This window comes from Balaenoptera physalus (genome assembly GCF_965194825.1).
Source record: "Balaenoptera physalus genome assembly, chromosome: 8".
Taxonomy (NCBI): domain Eukaryota; kingdom Metazoa; phylum Chordata; class Mammalia; order Artiodactyla; family Balaenopteridae; genus Balaenoptera; species Balaenoptera physalus.
In genome coordinates this window covers 67,721,956-67,746,337 of record NC_138887.1, presented here as the reverse complement: position 1 = coordinate 67,746,337, position 24,382 = coordinate 67,721,956, and the positions used below count along the sequence as shown (strand labels likewise).

The 24,382-nt window shown below is 35.5% G+C and overlaps 1 protein-coding gene across 9 annotated transcripts in view; it reads left to right on the top strand.

Annotated features, from left to right (window-relative positions):
• Positions 1-24,382, top strand: part of ANKIB1 (ankyrin repeat and IBR domain containing 1) — a 139,749-nt gene that overhangs the window by 47,772 nt on the left and 67,595 nt on the right. For 7 of the 9 annotated variants that reach the window (XM_082471692.1, XM_082471693.1, XM_082471691.1 and 4 more), the window contains 2 exons: positions 1,517-1,794; positions 21,408-21,708. In XM_082471692.1, the coding sequence (XP_082327818.1) occupies positions 1,607-1,794; positions 21,408-21,708 (489 nt within the window). In that variant the 5' untranslated portion in view covers positions 1,517-1,606. Of the gene's footprint in view, positions 1-1,516; positions 1,795-21,407; positions 21,709-24,382 lie in introns of those variants that run through there. The other 2 variants (XM_082471694.1, XM_082471695.1) reach the window with 2 other exon arrangements.

The following is a 24,382-nucleotide window of genomic DNA, read 5'->3' as shown; positions in this document are numbered from 1 at the left end:
TAATCCATTCATGTTTAAGGTAATTATCGATATGTATGTTCCTATGACCATTTTGTTAATTGTTTTGGGTTTGTTTTTGTAGGTCCTTTTCTTCTCTTGTGTTTCCCACTTAGAGAAGTTCCTTTAGCATTTGTTGTAGAGCTGGTTTGGTGGGGCTGAATTCTCTTAGCTTTTGCTTGTCTGTAAAGCTTTTGATTTCTCCATGGAATCTGAATGAGATCCTTGCTGGGTAGAGTAATCTTGGTTGTAGGTTCTTCCCCTTCATCACTTTAAGTATATCATGCCACTCCCTTCTGGCTTGTAGAGTTTCTGCTGAGAAATCAGCTGTTAACCTTATGGGAGTTCCCTTGTATGTTATTTGTCGTTTTTCCCTTGCTGCTTTTAATAATCTTTTTTTGTCTTTAATTTTTGTCAGTTTGATTACTATGTGTCTCGGCATGTTTCTCCTTGGGTTTATACTGTATTAGGCTCTCTGCGCTTCCTGGACTTGGGTGGCTATTTCCTTTCCCATGTTAGGGAAGTTTTTGTCTATAATCTCTCCAAATATTTACTCTGGTCCTTTCTCTGGCTCTTCTCCTTCTGGAACCCCTATAATGCGAATGTTGTTGCGTTTAATGTTGTCCCAGAGGTCTCTTAGGCTGCCTTCATTTCTTTTCATTCTTTTTTCCTTATTCTGTTCTGCAGCAGTGAATTCCACCATTGTGTCTTCCAGGTCACTTATCCGTTCTTCTGCCTCAGTATTCTGCTATTGATTCCTTCTAGTGTAGTTTTCATTTCAGTTATTGTATTGTTCATCTCTGTTTGTTTGTTCTTTAATTCTTCTAGGTCTCTGTTAAACATTTCTTGCATCTTCTCGATCTTTGCCTCCATTCTTTTTCCGAGGTCCTGGATCATCTTCACTATCATTATTCTGAATTCTTTTTCTGGAAGGTTGCCTATCTCCACTTCATTTACTTTTTTTTTGTGGTTTTATCTTGTTCCTTCATCTGGTACATAGCCCTCTGCCTTTTCATCTTGTCTATCTTTATGTGAATGTGGTTTTTGTTCCACAGGCTGCAGGATTGTAATTCTTCTTGCTTCTCTGGAGTTCTTATATGAGCAAAATTTCCTACATTTTTCACTATCCTACAAATTGGCTGAGTCAGATTTATACATAATTTATACAGGGATTTAAGTGTATTCAACCATAGATTTTAATCAAGCTCATTTCCTGCCTATGTGAAGGAGAAAATTGAAAAGCACATATATGCAGGTAACTTTTATAGTATAAAGTGCAGTCTGTGAAACCTTATCAGTTTCTGAGTGGAAAAATGTTACTGTTTATCAGGTTAATTTGGGCAACATTAAAAATTAGAGACTTTTTTGCTATCAAGATAAATTTGGTAAATTTAATATAGTTTTTCTCTTACATATGCTTCCTAGATTTTATCAGTGTTCCTAATTATGATACTGTTTCTTTAGGATACTTCATAATTACTTTTTCACAATCTAATTTAATAATTTTTTCCTCCATTAGAATGTGAAACATGTTGCAGAAGCATTCAAGAAGTGGCTGAAGGGGTAAGGAAAAAGTGCCACTGCCTATCAGAAAAAAACAAAACAAAACATGGGAAATACAACCACCAAATTCCGTAAAGCACTCATCAATGGTGATGAAAACCTGGCCTGCCAAATATATGAAAACAACCCTCAGCTAAAAGAATCCCTTGATCCAAATACATCTTATGGGGAGCCCTACCAGCACAATACGCCATTACACTATGCTGCTAGACATGGAATGAATAGAATATTAGGGTAAGTATTACTGTAAACCAATTGATAACAAATTAGAGAAAGGGAAAAAAAAACCCTGATCTTTAGAAAATATATGCATACATGTGTGCATGTTATGTGGTATTGTAGTGAATTAAACTTTCTAGAATTGAATATGCCTAAATTATTAAGTATGATTTTTTTATTATGCCTAAATTAGACTGAAAGTTTCAGTAGTGAGGTTAGTTCACATATTCTTTTTTTTTTTTTTTAATTTATTTATTTTATTTATTTATTTTTGGCTGGGTTAGGTCTTTGTTGCTGCGCGCAGGCTTTCTCTAGTTGCAGCCGCTCCAGAGGCTACTCTTCGTTGCAGTTGCACGGGCCTCTCATTGCGGTGGCTTCTCCCATTGCAGAGCACGGGCTCTAGGCACACGGGCTTCAGTAGTTGTGGTGCACGGACTCAGTAGTTCTGGCTCGCGGGCTCCAGAGCGCAGGCTCAGTAGCTGTGGCACACGGGCCCAGCCGCTCCGCGGCATGTGGGATCCTCCCGGACCAGGGCTCGAACCCGTGTCCCCTGTACTGGCAGGCAGACTCCCAACCACTGCGCCACCAGGGAAGCCCCACATATTCTTTTTACTGTAAATACATTTTGATCCTCAGTATGTTTCATGGTATGAACTTTTTATAATAGTGTAGTGTTTAATTTTCAACATTTCAATTCTAGAAAAGTACTTATCAACTCTCAAAAAATTGCAGGGAATTGTGCCCTAGGTAATTTAAGTTGAAAAACTAATGTGTTTACCTTACCTATTCATGATCAGATTTGAGTTTCCTTCTTTTAATGGGGTTCAGTTACTTGAAAAAACTTTTCTAAAAGCAAAACATTTCCTTGAAACTGAAAATACTAAGAAACTTAAAAAAATCTCTCTTCAACAAGAAAGCATTAGTGGCAGCAAATATGTGAAGATTCTCCTAATTACATGGTGTTTGCTAGCTTATAAGATGAAAGAAGCAAAAGATAGAAAAGTAGTTCCGAAACAAATTTAGTCTTTTTAGAAGTAGATTATGTAGTTTTGGAAGTCTGATGCTAGAAGAGAAAGAAACACTTCTTTGCTTGTGCAGTGAAATATAATTCTTAAACCAGTGTCCTGAGCAGTTTAGAACTTGACAAAAAACTTTTCAATCCTTTCTCTATTTCTTTTTATACAAATTTGTCATTCAAAATAAGCTGCTCTTTTTGGTATCCCTGAATCATGCCATGTGTGTTCTGTCTGCCATGTTCATTGTGCTCTTTCTGCCAGGAGTATCCCACTCCTCTCAGCTTTCTCTTTCTTACCTAAATTTTAGCCTTCCTTCAAGGTCCTAGGCACACTTTATCTATCTTCTTAGCCTGTCACAACCCATAGGAACTTAAGTCTTTTTTTTGAACTTCTATGGTTCTTTTTTGTTTGTTTGTATTACTTGTTTGGTATACACTATTTCATTGTATTTTATAATTTTGTGTATCTTCTCTTTGTCTACCTAAATTACAGCTTTTTTAAAGGACGTTCTTTATACTTCTAGCATGTAGCATAGTATCTTACACAAAGTAAGTAGAAATTTTATAAAATCATTGCACAGGAAATATCTTTATGATCAGGATTTGTGAATGAGAAAAATTCCATAAATAATTTAGGTTATGCAGGCCTATGACTATTAAGTAGGCATTTCTGTAACCTCTTAAAAATAAAATGGGTATTTCTTGACTTAAAAACAGGTATTTCTATAACCTCTCCTTTTTGCATTTATCTTTTATTTTCATTTCTTGTAAAATACCCATTTAGAAGCCACCTCCAACTCATCTTGTTATATTTTTTCTTCCAAAACTGGGTCTTCCCTATGTTAATGACACTAACATATTGTACTAATAAAATAATGGCAAACACATTGAGGCCTTGCTGTTTTCTTTTTTTTGTTTTTTTGTTTTGTTTTGTTTTGTTTTTGTTTTTATTTCCATTACGCTAGGAGGTGGATCAAAAAGGATCTTGCTGTGATTTATGTCAAAGAGTGTTCTTCCTATGTTTTCCTCTAAGAGTTTTATAGTGTCTGGTCTTACATTTAGGTCTCTAATCCATTTTGAGTTTATTTTTGTGTATGGTGTTAGGGAGTGTTCTAATTTCATTCTTTTACATGTAACTGTCCAGTTTTCCCAGCACCACTTATTGAAGAGACTGTCTTTTCTCCATTGTATATCCTTGCCTCCTTTGTCATAGATTAGTTGACCATAGGTGTGTGGGTTTATCTCTGGGCTTTCTATCCTGTTCCATTGATCTATATTTCTGTTTTTGTGCCAGTATCATATTGTCTTGATTACTGTAGCTTTGTAGTATAGTCTGAAGTCAGGGAGTCTGATTCCTCCAGCTCCGTTTTTTTCCCTCAAGACTGCTTTGGCTATTCGGGGTCTTTTGTGTCTCCACAGAAATTTTAAGATTTTTTGTTCTAGTTCCGTAAAAGCTGCCATTGGTAATTTGATAGGGATTGCATTGAATCTGTAGATTGCTTTGGGTAGTATAGTCATTTTCACAATATTGATTCTTCCAATCCAAGAACATGGTATATCGCTCCATCTGTTGGTATCATCCTTAATTTCTTTCATCAGTGTCTTATAGTTTTCTGCATACAGGTCTTTTGTCTCCCTAGGTAGGTTTATTCCTAGGTATTTTATTCTTTTTCTTGCAATGGTAAATGGGAGTGTTTCCATAATTTCTCTTTCAGATTTTTCATCATTAGTGTATAGGAATGCAAGAGATTTCTGTGCATTCATTTTGTATCCTGCAACTTTACCAAATTCATTGATTAGCTCTAGTAGTTTTCTGGTGGCATTTTTAGGATTCTCTATGTATAGTATCATGTCATCTGCAAACAATGACAGTTTTACTTCTTCTTTTCCAATTTGTATTCCTTTTATTTCTTTTTCTTCTCTGATTGTCGTGGCTAGGACTTCTAAAACTATGTTGAATAATAGTGGTGAGAGTGGACATCCTTGTCTTGTTCCTGATCTTAGAGGAAATGTTTTCAGTTTTTCACCATTGAGAATGATGTTTGCTGTGGGTTTGTCATATATGACCTTTATTATGTTGAGGTAGGTGCCCTCTATGCCCACTTTCTGGAGAGTTTTTATCATAAATCGGTGTTGAATTTTGTCAAAAGCTTTTTCTGCATCTATTGAGATGATCATATGGTTTTTATTCTTCAATTTGTTAATATGGTGTATCACATTGATTGATTTGCGTATTCTGAAGAATCCTTGTATCCCTGGGATAAATCCCACTTGATCATGGTATATGATCCTTTTAATGTGTTGTTGGATTCTGTTTGCTAGTATTTTGTTGAGGATTTTTGCATCTATATTCATCAGTGATACTGGTCGGTAATTTTCTTTTTTTGTAGTATCTTTGTCTGGTTTTGCTATCAGGGTGATGGTGAGGCCTTACTATTTTCTAGGCACTATTAACAGTGCTCTACATGCATTGTCTCACTTAATCCTCATTACAGCTCTATGAGGTGGTTAATCATCTGCATTTCAGAGGTGAGAAAACTGAAGCACAGAAAGATTAAGCAACTTGTTAGAACTCTGCAGCTTGTAAGTGGCAAAGCTAATTGCCCAGGTAGATGACTATAAGCTTTAGGCTATTCAACACTGTGATAGCCTCTTATCTCTATAGTCAGATAAGCCTGTATGTCAGGGCTGCCTAAAACACTTATTAGCAAAACAAATTAGTCACTCTGGACTTAAGTTTCCCTGTCTGTAAAATAGATACATGTAAGACTTGTGGGACAATTAATGTGTTATATGTCTCATGATGCCTAGCATATAATATTATTACTTCTCACGTCTGTAACCCTAAATAACTTCCAATCATCCTTGACTTTCTCCTTACTCTTCCTTTACCTAATCTGCTACTAATGCAAAGTTCACTAAGTCTTATCTCTTGGATTCTCTTCTTTGCATTCCCGTTGCCCCAAGCTTTGTTCACTCTTCCCAACCCCTTCTTCCAATACTGAAAATACCTGACTCCTAAATGATCTTTTTGCAAGTCTTTTCCTCCTATAATCTCATGTCCAGGTTAATCTTGCTAAAAGTATAGCCTTTTCAATGTTCTATCATGAGAAACCTGTAACTACACTACTATCTGCCTTATTATATTTGGCTTCTGAAGCCAACTTTTCTCTGCCCTAAGTCTACTGAGTCAGCCTAATCTCTCATTGTTCTCTAACATGATGATATCAGTCAAGCTGGTTACCCTCCCTCTTGGTTTCCCCACTTTTAAAAATGCCACCCCCTTAGCTTTATTCCTGTTAGTCCTTGATTCTGAAATGTCTTCTTTCTTCTCTAATTACTTGTCCTTTAAGACCTCACTTGGTTTCTGTCTTTTCATGAATTCATTACCAACTATTCTGACCTGCGGTAATCTTTCTGTTCTGTGAAATTCCTACAACTTAGATTTTAAACCATCCAATTGTCATTAAACTCATCTCTTTGACTAGATTGTAAATATTACAAATACACTGCTACACAGTTAGTAATGCTCTCAATAGATTAACTCTTGATTACTTAATCTATTAAGGCTTTCTTTTTTTGAGTTTAACATTTTCAGTGAAATTACAAAACTGTTGCTTTAGCTTCCAAATATTGAACACTATAATAATATTTAATATCAAGTCTTGTTATGTGATTAATTAAAACTTGCTTAGAATACCAAGGTAAAATGTATTTAAATATTATTATTACTAAGGTAATATATATATCTTAACATAAAAGAAATCAAGTAGCAAAATATATTCTAACCATTTATAATTTAAAATATACTTTATGAAATTAGAAAACATTGTATACGAAAGTTATCTAATCCAATGAGTCTTTTTTTAAATTTATTTTATTCAAGTGTAGTTGATTTACAATGTTGTATTAATTTCTGCTGTACAGCAAAGTGATTCAGTTATGTGTATGTATATATATATATATATATATATGTATATATACACACATTCTTTTTCTTATTCTTTTCTATTATGGTTTATCACAGGATATTGAATATAGTTCCCTGTACTGTACAGTAAGACCTTGTTGTTTATCCATTCTTTTTTTTTTTTTTTTTAAATAAATTTATTTATTTATTTTTGGCTGTGTTGGGTCTTCGTTTCTGTGCGAGGGCTCTCTCCAGCTGTGGCGAGTGGGGGCCACTCTTCATCGTGGTGTGCAGGCCTCTCACTGTCGCGGCCTCTCCTGTTGTGGAGCCCAGGCTCCAGACGCGCAGGCTCAGTAATTGTGGCCCACGGGCTTAGCCGCTCCGCGGCATGTGGGATCTTCCCAGACCAGGGCTCGAACCCATGGCCCCTGCATTGGCAGGCAGACTCTCAACCACTGCGCCACCAGGGAAGCCCTATCCATTCTTTATATACCAATTTGCATCTGATAATCCCAAACTCCCACTCCTATCCTCTCCTACCCCCCGCCCCCTTGGCAACCACCAGTCTATTCTCTGTGTCCCTGATTTTGTTTCTGTTTCCTAGATAGGTTAATTTGTGTCATATTTTAGATTCCACATATCATGATATCATATGGTATTTGTCTTTGTCTTTCTGACTTACTTACTTAGTATGATAATCTCTAGGTCCATCCATGTTTCTGCATATGGCATTGTTTCATTCTTTTTTATGGCTGAGTAGTATTTCATTGTATATATGTACCACATCTTCTTTATCCATTCATCTGTTGATGTACATTTAGGTTGTTTCCATAGCTAATCCAGTGAGTCTTAAAGTGTGTTCTGAGGACTCCTAGATCCTGAGACTCTTTCAAGGAAGTGCAGTAGGTCAAAACTATTTTTATACTAATTTTAAGATGTTATTTACCTTTTTTTCACTGCGTTGACATTTGCAGTTATAGTGTAAAAAATAGAGGATAAAACTGCTGACGCCTTTAGATGAATCAAGGAAGTGGCACCAAACCTTACTAGTAATTGTATTCCTCTCTGCCGGGCTCTTTGCTGTTTTAAAAGAAAAAAAAAAAACTAAACAGTTTCACTTAAAATGTCCTCAATGAAGCAGTAAAATTACTAATTTTATTTAATTTCCATCCTCGAATACACATCTTTTTTATATTCTATGTGACAAATGTGAAGAATGCATAAATCACTTCTGCTGTTGTATGATGATAGGTTTGAGAAAGAGCACTTGTACTTTTGTTTGAGGTATGAGTTGAACTACTTATTTTTTCGTGAAACAACATTTTAAATTAACAGCATTCAGACTGGGATACTGGCTGGCTGACATTTTTCTTGAAAATGTATTAAATAAGTGAGCCTATCAGTTCAAGGAAAAACTAACAGTATTTGTTGCTAATGATAAAATTTGAGTTTTTAAGTGAATATTGGAATTTTGAAAACTTATATTTGCTGCCTTCAGCTTGATAGCTTCCCATTACTTAGGGACTTTTCTGAATAAGATTGGTGGTGATATAAATTAATATGATTTTTAAAAATATTGTATAATGAAATGTGACAAAAATCTAGAAGCTCTGCATAACTCACTGAATTAGTATTTTTCAGAAGATCGGTATATGGTTTTTTACAATTATGCATGGGTAAAAGATTTATTCAAAATGCAAGGTAGACCAATGGATTTTAATGTAACAGAGTACAAAAGTTCATTTCATAAGATATCATATTTTATATTGCAAGTAATCTTTAAGAAATGACCAGTTGAATTTTTAGCATAGTATCAAATATGACTATTCACAATTATTTGAAAAGGCTATTGTAAAATACTTCTCCCTTTTGTGATTATATAAGGCTGGATTTTTTTCATATGCTTGAACCCAAATGACACACATCACAACAGACTGAATGCTATGAGAATCTGTCTGTCTTCTATTAGCCAGACATTAAATAAAATTTGTAAATATGTAAAACAATGCCATTGTGCTCACTTAATTTTCAAAAAATATATATTTTTTCATTTTAAGATATTAAGAATGTTAACTATGTAATGATATTAGGAATGTCAAGTATGTAATGAGTTTGTTTTTTTAATTAATGAATGTTTTTAAATATTTTAATTTTTAATATGAATATCTATATAACTCACATAAACAAAGGTTCTTAGGAATCTTTTCATTTTTAAATTTTTATTGGAGTATAGTTGATTTACAATGTTGTGTTTCTGCTGTACAGCAAAGTGAATCAGTTATACGTGCACATATATCCACTCTTTATTAGATTCTTTTCACATTACAGAGTATTGAGTAGAGTTCCCTGTAATATACAGTAGGTCCTTATTAGTTATCTATTTTATATATAGTAGTGTGTATATGTCATTCCCAATCTCCCAATAGGAATCTTCAGTAATTTTTAAAGTTGTAAAAGTTGTAAAACTCTACTACCAAAAAGTTTAAAAATTGCTGATCTGATCAATATCCCTGGTTCCTCTAAGAAGGAATATATCTGTCTCCATCCTCTGGTTATCATTCTATTGAATGAGTATTTAAAGACCTAAAGAAAAGGTGACTGTATATGCTGTTTTAATTACTGTTTTCATGACTTAGCCATATACTTTACACTTACATTTTTCCTTTATACTTAACTTTCAACTTCAGCCTAAAGTGTTTGGTGTTTTCTTTTAATTTTTATTGGAGTATAGTTGCTTTACAGTGTTGTGTTAGTTTCTACCGTACAGCAAAGTGAATCAGCAATACGTATACATATATCCTCTCTTTTTTGAATTTCCTTCCCATTTAGGTACCACACAGCACTGAATAGAGTTCCCTGGGCTATATAGTAGTTTCTCATTAGTTATCTATTTTATACATAGTATCAATAGTGTATATATGTCAATCCCAGTCTCCCAATTCATCCCAACCCCCCTTATCCCTTTAGTATCCATATGTTTGTTCTCTATGTCTATGTCTCTATTTCTGCTTTGTATATAAGATTGTCTAAACCAATTTTTTCAGATTCCACATATATGCTTTAATACACAATATTTGTTTTTCTCTTTCTGACTTACTTCACTCTGTATGAATCTCTAGGTCCATCCATGTCTCTACAAATGACCCAGTTTCATTCCTTTTTATGGCTGGGTAATATTCCATTGTGTATATGTACCACATTGTCGTTATTCATTCCTCTGTTGATGAACATTTAGGTTGCTTCCATGTCCTGGCTATTGTAAATAGTGCTGCAATGAACATTGGGGGTGCGTGTATCTATGCCCTGTAATGGGATTGCTGGGTCATATGGTAGTTCTGTTTTTAGTTTTTTAAGGAATCTCCCTACTGTTCTTCATAGTGACTGTATCAATTTACGTTCCCATCAACAGTGCAAGAGGCTTCCCTTTTTTCCACAACCTCTCCAGCATTTATTGTTTGTGGATTTTTTGATGATGGCCATTCTGACCGGTGTGAGCTGATACCTCATTGTAGTTTTGATTTGCATTTCTCAAATAATTAGTGATGTTGAGCATCTTTTCTTGTGCTTGTTGGCCATCTGTATGTCTTCTTTGGAGAAATGTCTATTTAGGTCTTCCACCCTTTTTTTTTTTTTTTCATATAGTTGAGTTTTTTCCTTTTTTTTTTTTAAATTTATTTATTTTTTTATTTTTGGCTGTGTTGGGTCTTCGCCTCTGTGTGAGGGCTTTCTCCAGCCGTGGCAAGCGGGGGCCACTCCTCATCGCGGTGCGCGGGCCTCTCACCGTCGCAGCCTCTCCCGTTGCGGAGCAAGGCTAAAGATGCGCAGGCCCAGTAGTTGTGGCTCACGGGCCTAGTTGCTCCGCGGCATGTGGGATCCTCCCAGACCAGGGCTCGAACCCGCGTCCTCTGCATTGGCCGGCAGACTCCCAACCACTGCGCCACCAGGGAAGCCCCCTTCCACTCATTTTTTGATTGGGCTTTTTTTTTATATTGAGCTGCATGAGCTGTTTGTATATTTGGAGATTAATCCTTTGTCAGTTGCTTTGTTTGCAAATATATTCTTCCATTCTGAGGGTTGCCTTTTCGCATTGTTTATGCTTTCCTTTGCTGTGCAAAGCTTTTTAAGTTTAATTAGGTCCCATTTCTTTATTTGTGTTTTTATTCTCATTATTCTAGGAGGTGGATCAAAAAAGATCTTGATGCAATTTATGTCAAAGAGTGTTCCGCCTATGTTTTCCTCTAAGAGTTTTATAGTGTCTGGCCTTTCATTTACGTCTTTAATCCATTTTGAGTTTATTTTTGTGTATGGTGTTAGGGAGTGTTCTAATTTCATTCTTTTACATGTAGCTGTCCAGTTTTCCCAGCATCAATATTGAAGAGGCTGTCTTCACTCCACTGTATATACTGGCCTTCTTTGTCATAGATTAAGTGACCATAGGTGTGTGGGTTTATCTCTGGGCTTTCTATCCTGAACCATTGATCTATATTTCTGTTTTTGTGCCAGTACCATACTGTCTTGATTATTGTAGCTTTGTAGTATAATCTGAAGTCAGGGAGTCTGATTCTTCCAGCTCCATTTCTTTTCCTCAAGATTGCTTTTGCTATTCAAGGTCTTTTGTGTTTCTATACAAATTGTAAAATTTCTTGTTCTTTTCTATGAAAAATTCCATTGGTAATTTGATGGGGATTGCACTGAATCTGTAGATTGCTTTGGGTGTATAATCATTTTCACAATGTTGATTCTTCCATTCAAGAGCATGATATATCTCTCCATCTGTTTGTGTCATCTTTGATTTCTTTCATCATTATCTTATAGTTTTCTGTGTACAGGTCTTTTGCCTCCTTAAGTAGGTTTATTCCTAGGTATTTTATTCTTTTTGTTACAATGGTAAATGGGATTGTTTCCTTAATTTCTTTTTCTGATCTTTCATTGTTAGTATATAGGAATACAAGAGATTTCTGTGTATTAATTTTGTATCCTGCAGCATTACTAAATTCATTAATTAGCTCTAGTAGTTTTTTAGTAGCATCTTCAGGATTTTCTATGTATGGTATCATGTCATCTGCAAACAGTGACAGTTTTACTTCTTCTTTGCCAATTTGGATTCCTCTTATTTCTTTTTCTTCTCTGATTGCTGTGACTAGGACTTCCAATACTAGGTTGAATAATAGTGGTGAGAGTGGGCACCCTTGTCTTGTTGCTGATTTTAGAGGAAATGCTTTCAGTTTTTTACCATTGAGAGTAATGTTTGCTGTGGGTTTGTCATATATGGCCTTTATTATGTTGAGATAGGTTCCCTCTATGCCCACTTTCTGGAGAGTTTTTATCATAAGTGGATGTTGAATTTTGTTGAAAGCTTTTTCTGCATCTATTGAGATGATCATATGGTTTTTATTCTTCAATTTGTTAATATGGTGTATCACATTGATTGATTTGAGTATATTGAAGAATCCTAGCATCCCTGGGATAAATCCCACTTGATCATGGTGTATGATTTTTCTAATGTGTTGCTGGATTCAGTTTGCTAGTATCTTGTTGGGGATTTTTGCATCTATGTTCATCAGTGATATTGTCCTGTAATTTTCTTTTTTTGTGATATCTTTGTCTGGTTTTGGTATCAGGGTGATGGTGGCCTCATAGAATGAGCTTGGGAGTGTTCCTCCCTCTACAATTTTTTTGGAAGAATTTGAGAAGGAAAGGTGTTAGCTCTTCTCTAAATGTTTGATAGAATTCGCCTGTGAAGCCATCTGGTCCTGGACTTTTGTTTGTTGGAAGATTTTTAATCACATTTTCAATTTCAGTACTTGTGATTGGTCTGTTCCTATTTTCGATTTTTTCCTGGTTCAGTCTTGGAAGGTTGTAGTTTTTTAAGAATTTGTCCATTTCTTCGAGGTTGTCCATTTTATTGGCATATAGTTGCTTGAAGTAGTCTCTTATGATCCTTTGTATTTCTGTGTTGTCAGTTGTAACTTCTTTTTCATTTCTAATTCTATTGATTAGAGTTCTCCCTTTTTTTCTTGAAGATTTTGGCTAAAGGTTTATCAATTTTGTTTATCTTCTCAAAGAACCAGCTTTTAGTTTTATTGATCTTTGCTATTGTTTCCTTCATTTCTTTTTCATTTATTTCTTATCTGATCTTTATGATTTCTTTCCTTCTTCTAACTTTGGGGGTTTTTTGTTCTTCTTTCTGTAATTGCTTTAGGTGTAAGGTTAGGTTGTTTAGTTGACATGTTTCTTGTTTCTTAACGTAGGATTGTATTGCTATAAACTTCCCCCTTAGAACTGCTTTTGCTGCATCCCATATGTTTTGGATCGTCATGTTTTCATTGTCATTTGTTTCTAGGTATTTTTTTATTCCCTCTTTGATTTCTTCAATGATCCCTTGGCTGTTTAGTAGCATATTGTTTAGCCTCCATGTGTTTGTGTTTTTTGCAGTTTTTTTCCTATAATTGATTTCTAATCTCATAGTGTTGTGGTTGAAAAAGATGCTTGATGTGGTTTCAGTTTTCTTAAATTTACCGAGGCTTGATTTGTGACCCAAGATGTGATCTATCCTGCGGAATGTTTTCTGTGCACTTGAGAAGAAAGTGATTTCTGCTACTTTTGGATAGAATGTCCTATAAATATCAATTAAGTCTATCTGGTCCAATGTGTCATTAAGGCTTGTGTTTCCTAATTAATTTTCTCTCTGGATGATCTATCCTTTGGTGTACGTGGAGTGTTAAAATCCCCCACTATTATTGTGTTACTGTTGATTTCCCCTTTTATGCCTGTTAGGGTTTGCCTGGTATATTGAGGTGCTCCTGTGTTGGTTGCATAAATATTTACAATTGTTACATCTTCTTCTTGGATTGTTCCCGTAATCATTATGTAGTGTCCTTCCTTATCTCTTGTTAGTCTTTATTTTAAAGTTAATTTTGTCTGATACGAGTATTGCTACTCCATCTTTCTTTTGATTTCCATTTGCGTGGAATATCTTTTTCTGTCCCCTCACTTTCAGTCTGTATGTGTCCCTAGGTCTGAAGTGGGTCTCCTGTAGACAACATATATGTGGGTCTTGTTTTTGTATCCATTTATCCAGTCAGTGTCTTTTGATTGGAGCATTTAATCCATTTACATGTAAGGTAATTATCGATATGTATGTTTCTATTACCATTTTCTTAATTGTTTTGGGTTTGTTTTTGTAGGTCTTTTTCTTCTCTTGTGTTTCCTACCTAGAGAAGTTCTTTTAGCATTTGTTGCAAAGCTGATCTGGTGGTGGTGAATTCTCTTAGCTTTTGCTTGTCTGTAAAGCTTTTGATTTCTCCGTCAAATCTGAATGAGAACCTTGCTTGGTAGAGTAATTCTGGTTGTAGGTTTTTCCCTTTCATCACTTTAAATATATCCTGCCACCCCCTTCTTGCCTGCAGAGTTTTTGCTGAAAGATCAGCTGATAACCTTATGGGGATTCCCTTGTATGTTACTTGTTGCTTTTCCCTTGCTGCTTTTAGTATTTTTTCTTTGTATTTAATTTTTGTTAGCTTGGTTAATCGTGTCTCGTCTTGTTTCTCCTTGGGTTTATCCTGTCCGGGACTCTCTGCGCTTCATGGACTTGATTGACTATTTACTTCCCCATGTTAAGGAAGTTTTCCACTATAATCTCTTCAAATATTTTCTCAGACCCTTTCTCTTTCTCTTCTTCTTCTGGGACCCCTATAATTCAAATGTTGGTGCATTTAATGTTGTCCCAGAGGTCCCTGTGACTGTCTTCAATTCTTTTCATTCTTTTTTCTTTATTCTGCTCTGCAGTAGTTATTTCCACTATTTTATCTTCCAGGTCACTTATCCGTTCTTCCGCCTCAGTTGTTCTGCTGTAGATTTCTTCTAGTGTATTTTAAATTTCATTTATTGTGTTGTTCATCACTGTTTGTTTGTTCTTTAGTTCTTCTAGGTCCTTGTTAAACATTTCTTGTATTTTTTCCATTCTATTTCCAAGATTTTGGATCATCATTTCTATCATTACTCTGAATTCTTTTTCAGGTAGCTTGCCTATTTCTTCTTCATTCACTTGGTTGTGGTTTTTTATCTTGCTCTTTTGTCTGCAACATATTTCTCTGTCTTCTCATTTTTTCTAACTTACTGTGTTTTGTCTCCTTTTGTCAGGCTGCAGGGTCGTAGTTCCTCTTGCTTCTGGTGTCTGCCCCCAGTGGGCGAGGTTGGTCCAGTGGCTTGTGTAGGCTTCCTGGTGGGAGGGACTGTGTTCTGGTGGGCGGAGCTGGATCTTGTCCCTCTGTTGGGCAGGGCCGCGTCAAGTGTTGTGTTTTGGGGTGTCTGTGGGCTTAATACGACTTTAGACAGCCTGTCTCTGGTGTTTTCTTTTTTCTTAATTGTTTGGAGATCAGTGGCTCATAATTTCTTTATTAAAGCCTTTAATATCCTATACTAGAATCAGAAATTACTTTATTGCTCTCCTTTCCTAAGAATAAGCAACTCTCATTTTTTTAATCTGTGTATCTTTTGTTTTTCAAAATTTATTTAGGTAGTACAGAGAAAATCACAAATCATTATTATTTTAAATGATTAGTTGATTTTGGAATTAAACTACTCTTCTTAACACTGTGTCATATAGAATAAGGATAAATAGCATTTACGCATCATCATTAAGTAAAATACCAACTCTGTTTTAACTGTTTGTGTTTTAGATAGCTTCAGTTATTTCACCGTATGTAACCTTGCTAAACTTTCTAACAAATTGATGGCCATTATTTTCTCACGCTGCCTCATGTAATCTGGCATACCTGCCTGCTACCTTCAGTATAGACCCTTCAGTATAGCTTGCCTAGATTCCTGACACATGACATATATGGGTATACAAAGGGATATACCTAGCCAGAGACAAAATACTTTAGTTCCCATAAAGTAAATTACCCATTTGCAATAAGGCCTTGATTTTATCCTCATTTCCTTTAGCTTTATGGTGCCTGCAACAGTAGGTATAACTTTCCCCTCTTCTTAGGCAGAATAATACAGTAAAAGAAGGGTAGTTTACAGTTTAAGAGCTAGTTTTCATCTGTATCTCTCTGAACCTAGTTTACATTATACCATATCACAGTGCTTCTTTCATGGGAAACTAAATCCATATTCATAAATAGTTCATGGGAATCTAAATTTATATTCATAAATAGTTACTACTTAATGTAATGAAAAGACTGTTTAGACTTTGGAGTCAGCATGTTCTAGTTTGGATATACAGTTCATTAGCTGTCGCTTCTTAGGAAAGTCATGTATAAAATGGGGAATTAGAGTGCTTATTCCTTAGATTTTACAGGATAACTTCTTGTGCTTCCTTGGAAATAAATGGGGCCTGTCTTTCGGTGTAAATAAAATATAACATTTTTATTAGAGCATGTCTTTATCAGAGCATATGTTAATACTAAACTTTGAGAATTAAAATAGTTTCCAGTTATCGATATCTATTTTTTTGACTCATATTTCAGGAGTTATTAAATTCTTTTAAATGGTTCAATGCAGTTCTCCTCTCCTAACCTCCCTTGTATGCAGACACTATAAGGGCAGGGAGTTAATCTGTTTTCTTAACAATATGTCTAACTTCTAGAATAGTACCTGGCAAACAACGACTACTCAAAAATAATGTTGCATGGAAGAAAAGTTTTAAAAGCAACTGAAAGTGCATGTGTATGTTAAGTGACTGGGAGGATAAGAGTGTTATGGCAAGAAACTGAGGCCCTAAGAGAGAAGACTTATTTTGGGGGGAGCTCAATTGAATATGAGATAATGATGAAATATGCAAGAGAAATGGGACTCTGAGAAGTTAGAATATGGTCTAAAGGTCACATTAGACAGGGTGAAAGAACATTAAGAATTATCACAGAAGTGATAGTAGAAGCCCTTTGAGAGAAACCATGATTCTGCTACCACTGTCTATCATTTGGGTTCTGATAAAAAGTTTACAGCTTACAAAGTGTATTCATAGAAACCATTGAAAGATAAGTGACTTTAAGAGTAGATGTGCTCTCTGAAAGGAGGGAATGTGTATGGAGAAGTAAATAGATTCAGGAAGTGAATTTGCTTCCAGTAAGGGGATAGGAAAGTGAAGCCATCTTCATGGGTAAAAGAGAGATTGTACTGAAAAAAATTAAGAGGTCTGTTAAAAAGATGTGTAGTTATGGAAACCGAGGTGATACAGAGGTCAGGATGTAAATGAATTATTAGCAGTTTCAGATTAAAAACAAGAATTGAGGACAGTGATAAGAATTTAGCTCTTAGGAAATTCTTAGTGATGTGAAAGAGTGCAGTTTTAGTACAGTGATCAGAATAGGGTCATACTGAAGTGGAGATGAAATGTAGAAGAAATATAGGTAGGAGATATAAACTGACTGTTTGATAATTAACAGTGAAAGAATCTAGAAAAACAGATGGCTTCTGGATGGGTTATTAGGGTCAAATGAAAGGGATTTTTTTTTTCCAGGTTAATGTTTTCCTTACTCCATCTTCCTACCAGTTATCTCCTGTCCTTGTTCCAGAATTAACCTTATATGCAAGTAGTAAAATACACTTCATAATTACTGGCATAGTTATAGAAAGGTACCTATGTAAAACTTAAATATCAATTATAAATTTATACTTCTGTTTATTCATTCATGTAAATTAAAGAAGACTCTACTTTTGAAATTAAACAGATAATAAAAAAGTAGTAATATGAATCAATAAAATTAGAATATCTAGCTTTACAGTTTTAGTACAAAATATTTATGCAGGTATGGTACTATGTCTAATAAATTTGAGAATCTTTCCTGAATAAGTATGTATAAAGAAGCTATTTTAATACTTTAACTTTAGAATAATAACCTTTGTTTGGTTTGATTAATCAGAGTCTGGCACATTGGGTATAAGAACATTTGCAAAATTATCACACTATCTCTTCCCTCTGTTGGGGATGATCTAATTGTTTAATGAGAGAGAGATTGAAAGAGAAAGAGAGATTTCTCCATATCAACTTACATCCTTCCAACTTGTATTAAATTCCATGGTGATAATTCCTTGTGTTAAATTCCATGGTTTGTTTCTCTCCTGAACAAACTAAAAGAGAAAATAAATGATATATTGGAAATAGGGATAGGAAAGGGTAAATAAATGTGGTTGTACAGAATCTTACAGACTCTGAATTAATTTTAATAATTTATTTCTAAATTAAATTTTTAAGAAAATGAAATCTTTTTTATTGTTAATAATGCCTCTTGGAAGAAGTTTTAATCTTGAAACATTTTTAGAGTATTGTTTAGATTTTGGTTATTCATTATAATCCACTATAATTCAACCATTATAAATACAGGGAAATATCATTAAGAATATTATCATTAGTTGTTGACTTAGGGAAAATATTTTTTTTTTCTTTTAAACTATGAAGCAACGTTATGGTTATATAAATAAATAAAACTACTCACATTCCTACCTCCCTTAAACAACTGTTAGGATTATTCCGTGTTCCCTTCTAGTTTTAGCTATAAATGTTCATAGATAGACTTTTCAATGACTTTATAATTTATAATTTTCTATTGTATAGAAAGACCATGATTTATGTTTCCCATTTTTCCTATAACCAGACATTTAAGTTACTACAGATTTTTCTATTCAAAACAACAGTATATTGAATGTCATTGTTCCTATAGATTTTTATTCTTTAAGTTATTTCCTTTAGGATAAATTCCAGCAGTAGGTTTACTTGGTCAAAGACTATCAACCATATATTAGTTGGTTATATATATTATGTATATTAGGTATATATTTATGTTGATTGTATATATAATATATATGTTAGCTATTATGTAACTTGTGTAAGATCGTATAGCTAAAAAGTGACAGAACTGGGTTTAGAGTCTGGCAGTCTGTACTAGATACCATGTTCTTTACCAGTCTGCTACACTGCTGGCTTTAGAGATCTAGAATTCTATCTTAAGATATTCCCAATAAAAGTAATATTCGTTCAGTTTATAGCAAGAGTCTGCTCTGTGTCTGACACTGTACTGGGGATTCAAGAAAGAACAGGATATAGACCCTGCCTTAGAAGGCTGTAAACCAAGTGGGAGAAGGGAAAAGATATGTAAGAAAGTAACTATGATACAATGTAATGAATTATATAATTAGGATATTATAGGAAGACAAAGAAGGGAATGACCAAATGCCACTGGAGGAGGCAGCCTAGTGTAAAGAGGCTTCTAAGTAGGGCTGGGTTTGTTTAGATGGCTAGGTCAGGTCTTGGGGAACCAAACAGCAGAGCAAGCAATGAAGAGCCTACAAATGTACTGCAGGGGTCAGAAGGCCATAAAGGCTATGTAGGACTGTAGAGAAAATATGCACAGTTAGGGTTTTCTGAGCAAATTTTACTAGAACTTGGGACCTGGGCTTAAAAGACAAGCCTTGGAAGTTAAACTTTGACTGAGTAGAGACTGAGAACTCCAGAGAGGTTTACCTCTCAGAAGATACATGTTTACATTTGAATGAGGTGTAAAGAGTGGATGAGACCTGAGACCACTGAGACATTCCCTAAGTTGTAAGGCTCAGAGATGCTAGTCTTATCTTCTGCCCAGAAACATATTTTACATTCCAAACCATAAGAACCCAGGATCTTCCTTAGGACGATTTGTTCTCACTCAGCGATAGGTTCCTCCCCCCGATCCCCACCCCCTGCTTCTCTCCCCGCCTCCCCCCATCTCCAGAGGGGAGGAGGTCTGCTATACAAGCCTCCCAGAGTCTTATTTTTGCAGCTAATTACTGTATTAACTTCCTATTGTTGCTGTAACAAATTACCACAAACTTGGTGACTTAACACAAATTTACTATCTTAAAGCTCTGGAGATCAGAAGTCTGAAATGGTTTCACTGGATTAAACTCAAGGTTTTGGCAGAGCTGTATTCCTTCTGCAGGCTCCTGGGTAGAATCCCTTACCTTACCTTTTCCAGTTTCCAAAAGCTGCCTGCACTTCTTGGCTTGTGACCCCTTCTGCCATTTTTAAAGGCAGAAGCATAGCATCTTCCAATATCTCTCTGATTCTCACCCTCCTGTCTTTCTCTTCTAAGGACTCAAGATTACATTGGGCCCACCTGGATAATCTAGGATAATTTCCCAGTGTCAAGAACCTTAACTTAATCTTATCTGCGATGTCCCTTTTACCGTGTAGGGTAACATATTCTCAGGTTCCAGGGATTAGGACATAAACCTCTTTGGGGTGGGGACATTAGTCTGCCTGTCACATTCGCCCACAGTGCAGATGTCTGATGTCTATGATGTCTGATCTGGCTTAGATTGCATTACCCCAGTGGTAAGAGTTGGGGTATGAGGGACTGACATGGTTATTATAAGTAATAATATTTCATTTGTTTCTGCTTCAGAGACTTCAAATCTTACTTTCAGGCTAGTTTTGAAGGGCTATATTGCTGAGCTGTGTAGAATCTTGAATTATAAAAACAGGAAATATCCAGAGTTGTTCTAAAAGTTGTCTGGGACCCTCTACTACTTTAAGACAGCTTACTCAGCCTTTTTCTCATAAGAGCTTTCCAGCTTGGCTAACTCATTAAAATTGAAAAGCCCATTCTAGTTCCTTTTTGGTCAGGGTTTTTGTTTTTTCTTGTTCTAAGATGAAACTAACCTAAAAACAATTCAAATGAATCTAGGATTTAAGAGTTTGGCTCTGCTTCCTTCCCATTGCTCTTCTGCACTTGGACATAGGAATGCAAATGATACCAGCCCTCTGCAGTAAATGTGGCTCATCTTCAGATATGGGACTGTATGCCCATTTCATAGTGTATTTGTGTTTTTTAGTACAGGCTGACTGTATTATAGTAGGTTTTATCCAGCTCATTTTCCAGTATCCTATTATGGCCACTGAACTGGCTCAAATATTAATCTATTGACCCTAGCTCAAGGATGTAGTAGATGCTAGGCACGAATGCTAGGCACGACTCTCAGATCTGGGTTTGGCAGTAGCTGCGGCAGCTCACCTAGACCTATCATTGGTAAGGGCTACCACCTTGGAATTAGATCTTGGTCTCCCAGAACTAACCATAGCTTACTCCCCTCAAAAAGTGTTACACCGTGTAATATGTGCCTTATTCTTTCAAAGGTTAGCCAAAGACTTAGGTAGAGAAATTTTTCCTAGATTTAACATTTAACATTTAACGTTCCCACTAGCTCCCAGACTTATGCATTGCTTGCTTCGCTTATATTGCCACCATCCTTATTAAGTAAATATGTACTCAAGAGAAATAAAATAGAGCAGAGCAATAAAGAAAAAAATTGGTGTGGTATGTTTAATAATGTACCTAAGGCATTTATGTTAATTGACATTAGTCTGTAAGTGGCCCTTTCGGTTCCTTTCCTTCTTCCTCCCCTTCCTTTTCTCATCTTCCTTGTTTCTTCACTTCTCTTTCATTTTCCTTTTCCTTACCTTTCTTTTTTCTTCCTATGCCTTTTTTTCTTTAATTAGCAAATACTGTAAAGATATTCAACTTTAGTTTTTTGGTATTATTATTCTAGAATGGAGTTTTTTATAACTAAGAATTAGTCATTCAACCTATTTTGAAACAGTGCTTCAATAGAAATTGGATTAGCAACTTCGAAGTAGAGGTTACCTTTTAAATGTATCTTCTGTGTACTACTTCAAGGTAGGAAAAAACTGATTTTCATCCTTTTCCTTTACCATTTTAGGACCTTTCTTTTTGGTAGAGATGGAAATCCAAATAAACGGAATGTGCACAATGAAACATCTATGCATTTGTTATGTATGGGTCCTCAAATTATGATATCGGAAGGAGCCCTTCATCCTCGCTTAGCACGCCCCACGGAAGATGATTTTAGAAGAGCAGACTGTCTGCAGATGATTTTAAGATGGAAAGGAGCAAAACTTGACCAAGGCGAATATGAGAGAGCAGCTATTGATGCCGTTGATAACAAAAAGAACACACCCCTGCACTATGCTGCTGCCTCAGGGATGAAAACCTGTGTAGAGGTAAAACTTTGGTGGTGGTTTTTTTTTTAATATTCTGCATGGTAAAATCTGTGTCTTGGTAATGTGTAATAATCAGTTTTGTTTTACTTATCTTAACAGTTAATTTAGCTAGTCATTTCGGGCCCTTTTGTGGTTCTAAGAGAATCAGGAGCCCTTGTATTAGGGAAAACAAACCCATAAACATTCATCCTTGGAAATAAAATGGAATTAGGAGCAATTGAAAATTTGCTAACATTCCTGAAGATAACAGTCATCATAGAAACTCTATCATATTGAGAGTGATAGTTTTAGTAGAGATATGTTTTTGCTTATTTTTAGAAGCCAATTTATAAAATTTATACATATGGCAAATCTTGACAAGTGGGACCTTTAGCTATATCTAGAATTGATCAGTTCCCTAAGCAATTGATAAATATTAATGAATACATTTATTGGGGTCTTTTAAAAACATATCTATATTAAAATGTGCTGTTTTTTTCTGTGTAGTCTGCATTAACGTGCCTGAGTACTATATTGTAATTGAGTTTTTCCACATATGTTTTTCATATATATATAAATATCTTAACAACAGGCTTAGATAAAATCAACCATATAGTGTAGGATCTTAACTAAGCTAAGAAATCATTACTCTTTATACTGTCATCACTACTCTACATACAGAAGAACAGGTTTCACTCAGCTATGTAGAGGTCAATCCATACATAATTCTTAGAAGTTCTTTTGTATAGATGTATTTAAGTTTCAGTGGGGAGAATTATAGACTGAATCACAGAGTATCCACTTACCAAAAATGTAGGACTTTATTGGAAAAGCAATGATCCAGATTAAATATATATTAATCAGATTAAAATACATATCTGAAAATTTAGTATTTCCTTAATGTTATTCATCTATATAAACTTTATACTTCTAAATTGATAAATATACCAAAAAACATGAAGGTCCTTCATTTTCTTACCCGTGTTAAAAGGTTATGGCCATTTAGGGACTTCCCTGGTGGTGCAGTGGTTAAGAATCCGCCTGCCAATGCAGGGGACACGGGTTCAATCTCTGCTCCAGGAAGATCCCACATGCTGCAGAGCAACTAAGCCCATGTGCCACAACTACTGAGCCTGCGCTCTAGAGCCCGCGAGCTACAACTACTGAGCCCACACACCAAAACTGCTGAAGCCCGCACAGCCTAGAGCCTGCGTGCTGCAACTACTGAAGCCCACGCACCCTAGAGCCTGCGTGCTGCAACTACTGAAGCCCGCGCGCTCTAGGGCCCGCGTGCAGCAACTGCTGAGCCCATGTGCTGCAACTACTGAAGCCCGTGCACCTAGAGCCTGTGCTCCGCAACAAGAGAAGCCACTGCAATGAGAAGCCCACGCACTGCAACAAAGAGTAGCCCCCACTCGCCACAACTAGAGAAAGCCCACACGCAGCGACGAAGACCCAACGCAGCCAAAAATAAATTAAAAAAAAAAAAAAAGGTTATGGCCATTTATATGATTTCTTTAGTGTATCTGAAGTGTCAGTTATTTTCACTTCTAGAACCTTTCTGATCTTATCTTGTGTTTATTGCTGTTGTTTGTGATACTTATTAATCTTTTAGAATCTTCGTCATTTCATCTCTTGGGTTTGTGTCACCTTTGCCCACTAGTTAATTAGTGACAGTCATTAACTTGAAACTAATTTTAAGCTTTGCTTTCTAACTTTGATTCACGGTGTGGTGGAAGGATGTTCTAGGATTTTGCGGGGAGGGAGGCTATTGGCAGAATTCCTGAGGCTTTTTACACAAGTCTTTTTGTATATTGTTCTATGCCCACCTCTTATGAAAGAATCACTGCCTATAGTGACTCGTCATTGTTGACGGGACTGCATCATATTTCTCAAGTGAGTTAGAGTAGAAAATATCTTATTCTTGATAGTAATAATAATGCTCTTAAACTGCTGCTTCAATATCTTGCTTCCAAAAATTCTCTATAAGCATTGCTTTAGTGGTTGTTCATTTTGAAGTATGTTTGCAATGACATGATATTAAATTATTTTTAAAAATTGAATGTGGTGTTTTTACCAACATTGTTTTTTGTTCAGTGAAGGAAATTAGTACCAGGTTTATTCTGAACTGACAGGCCTGATGATTTGCTTGGTGTGAATGTGTGTGTAAGTTTTAACTGTTTGATCTGTCAGCAAATCACTTTATACAAACCACACCATTTAATGACTGTTTTCATTTTTTTGTGTTCAGAAGAGCTCTTTGACTTAATGTAAAACACCTCACATAGAGCCCTATAAATACCTTCATTACATTTATTCTAGTTGTCATCAACAGATTTTAGCACATCATTTTACCCATATAAAGCTATCTTAAATCTCATATATACTTGACCGTATACCCAGCCTTAGGTCTTGAATGACTTTTGATAATGTTTACTGTTAATTAAACCAGAAGAGTTTCACAAGGAAGTGTACATTAATTTCCAGAGGCCTTATGTTTTCTAGTTCTAGTGAGTAAAACAAATACATTGAAATACGTAACCTACTATATAACTGTACTTCTTAGAGAATTAGTCCTCAAGTGTCTTAGTGTTTGTATAAGGTCTTCTAACATTCACAGTGCTTATTGGTACCAAGCATGATATAAAGGGTTTGGGTTGAGTAAGAGACTATTATCAGATATTTACTAATTTTT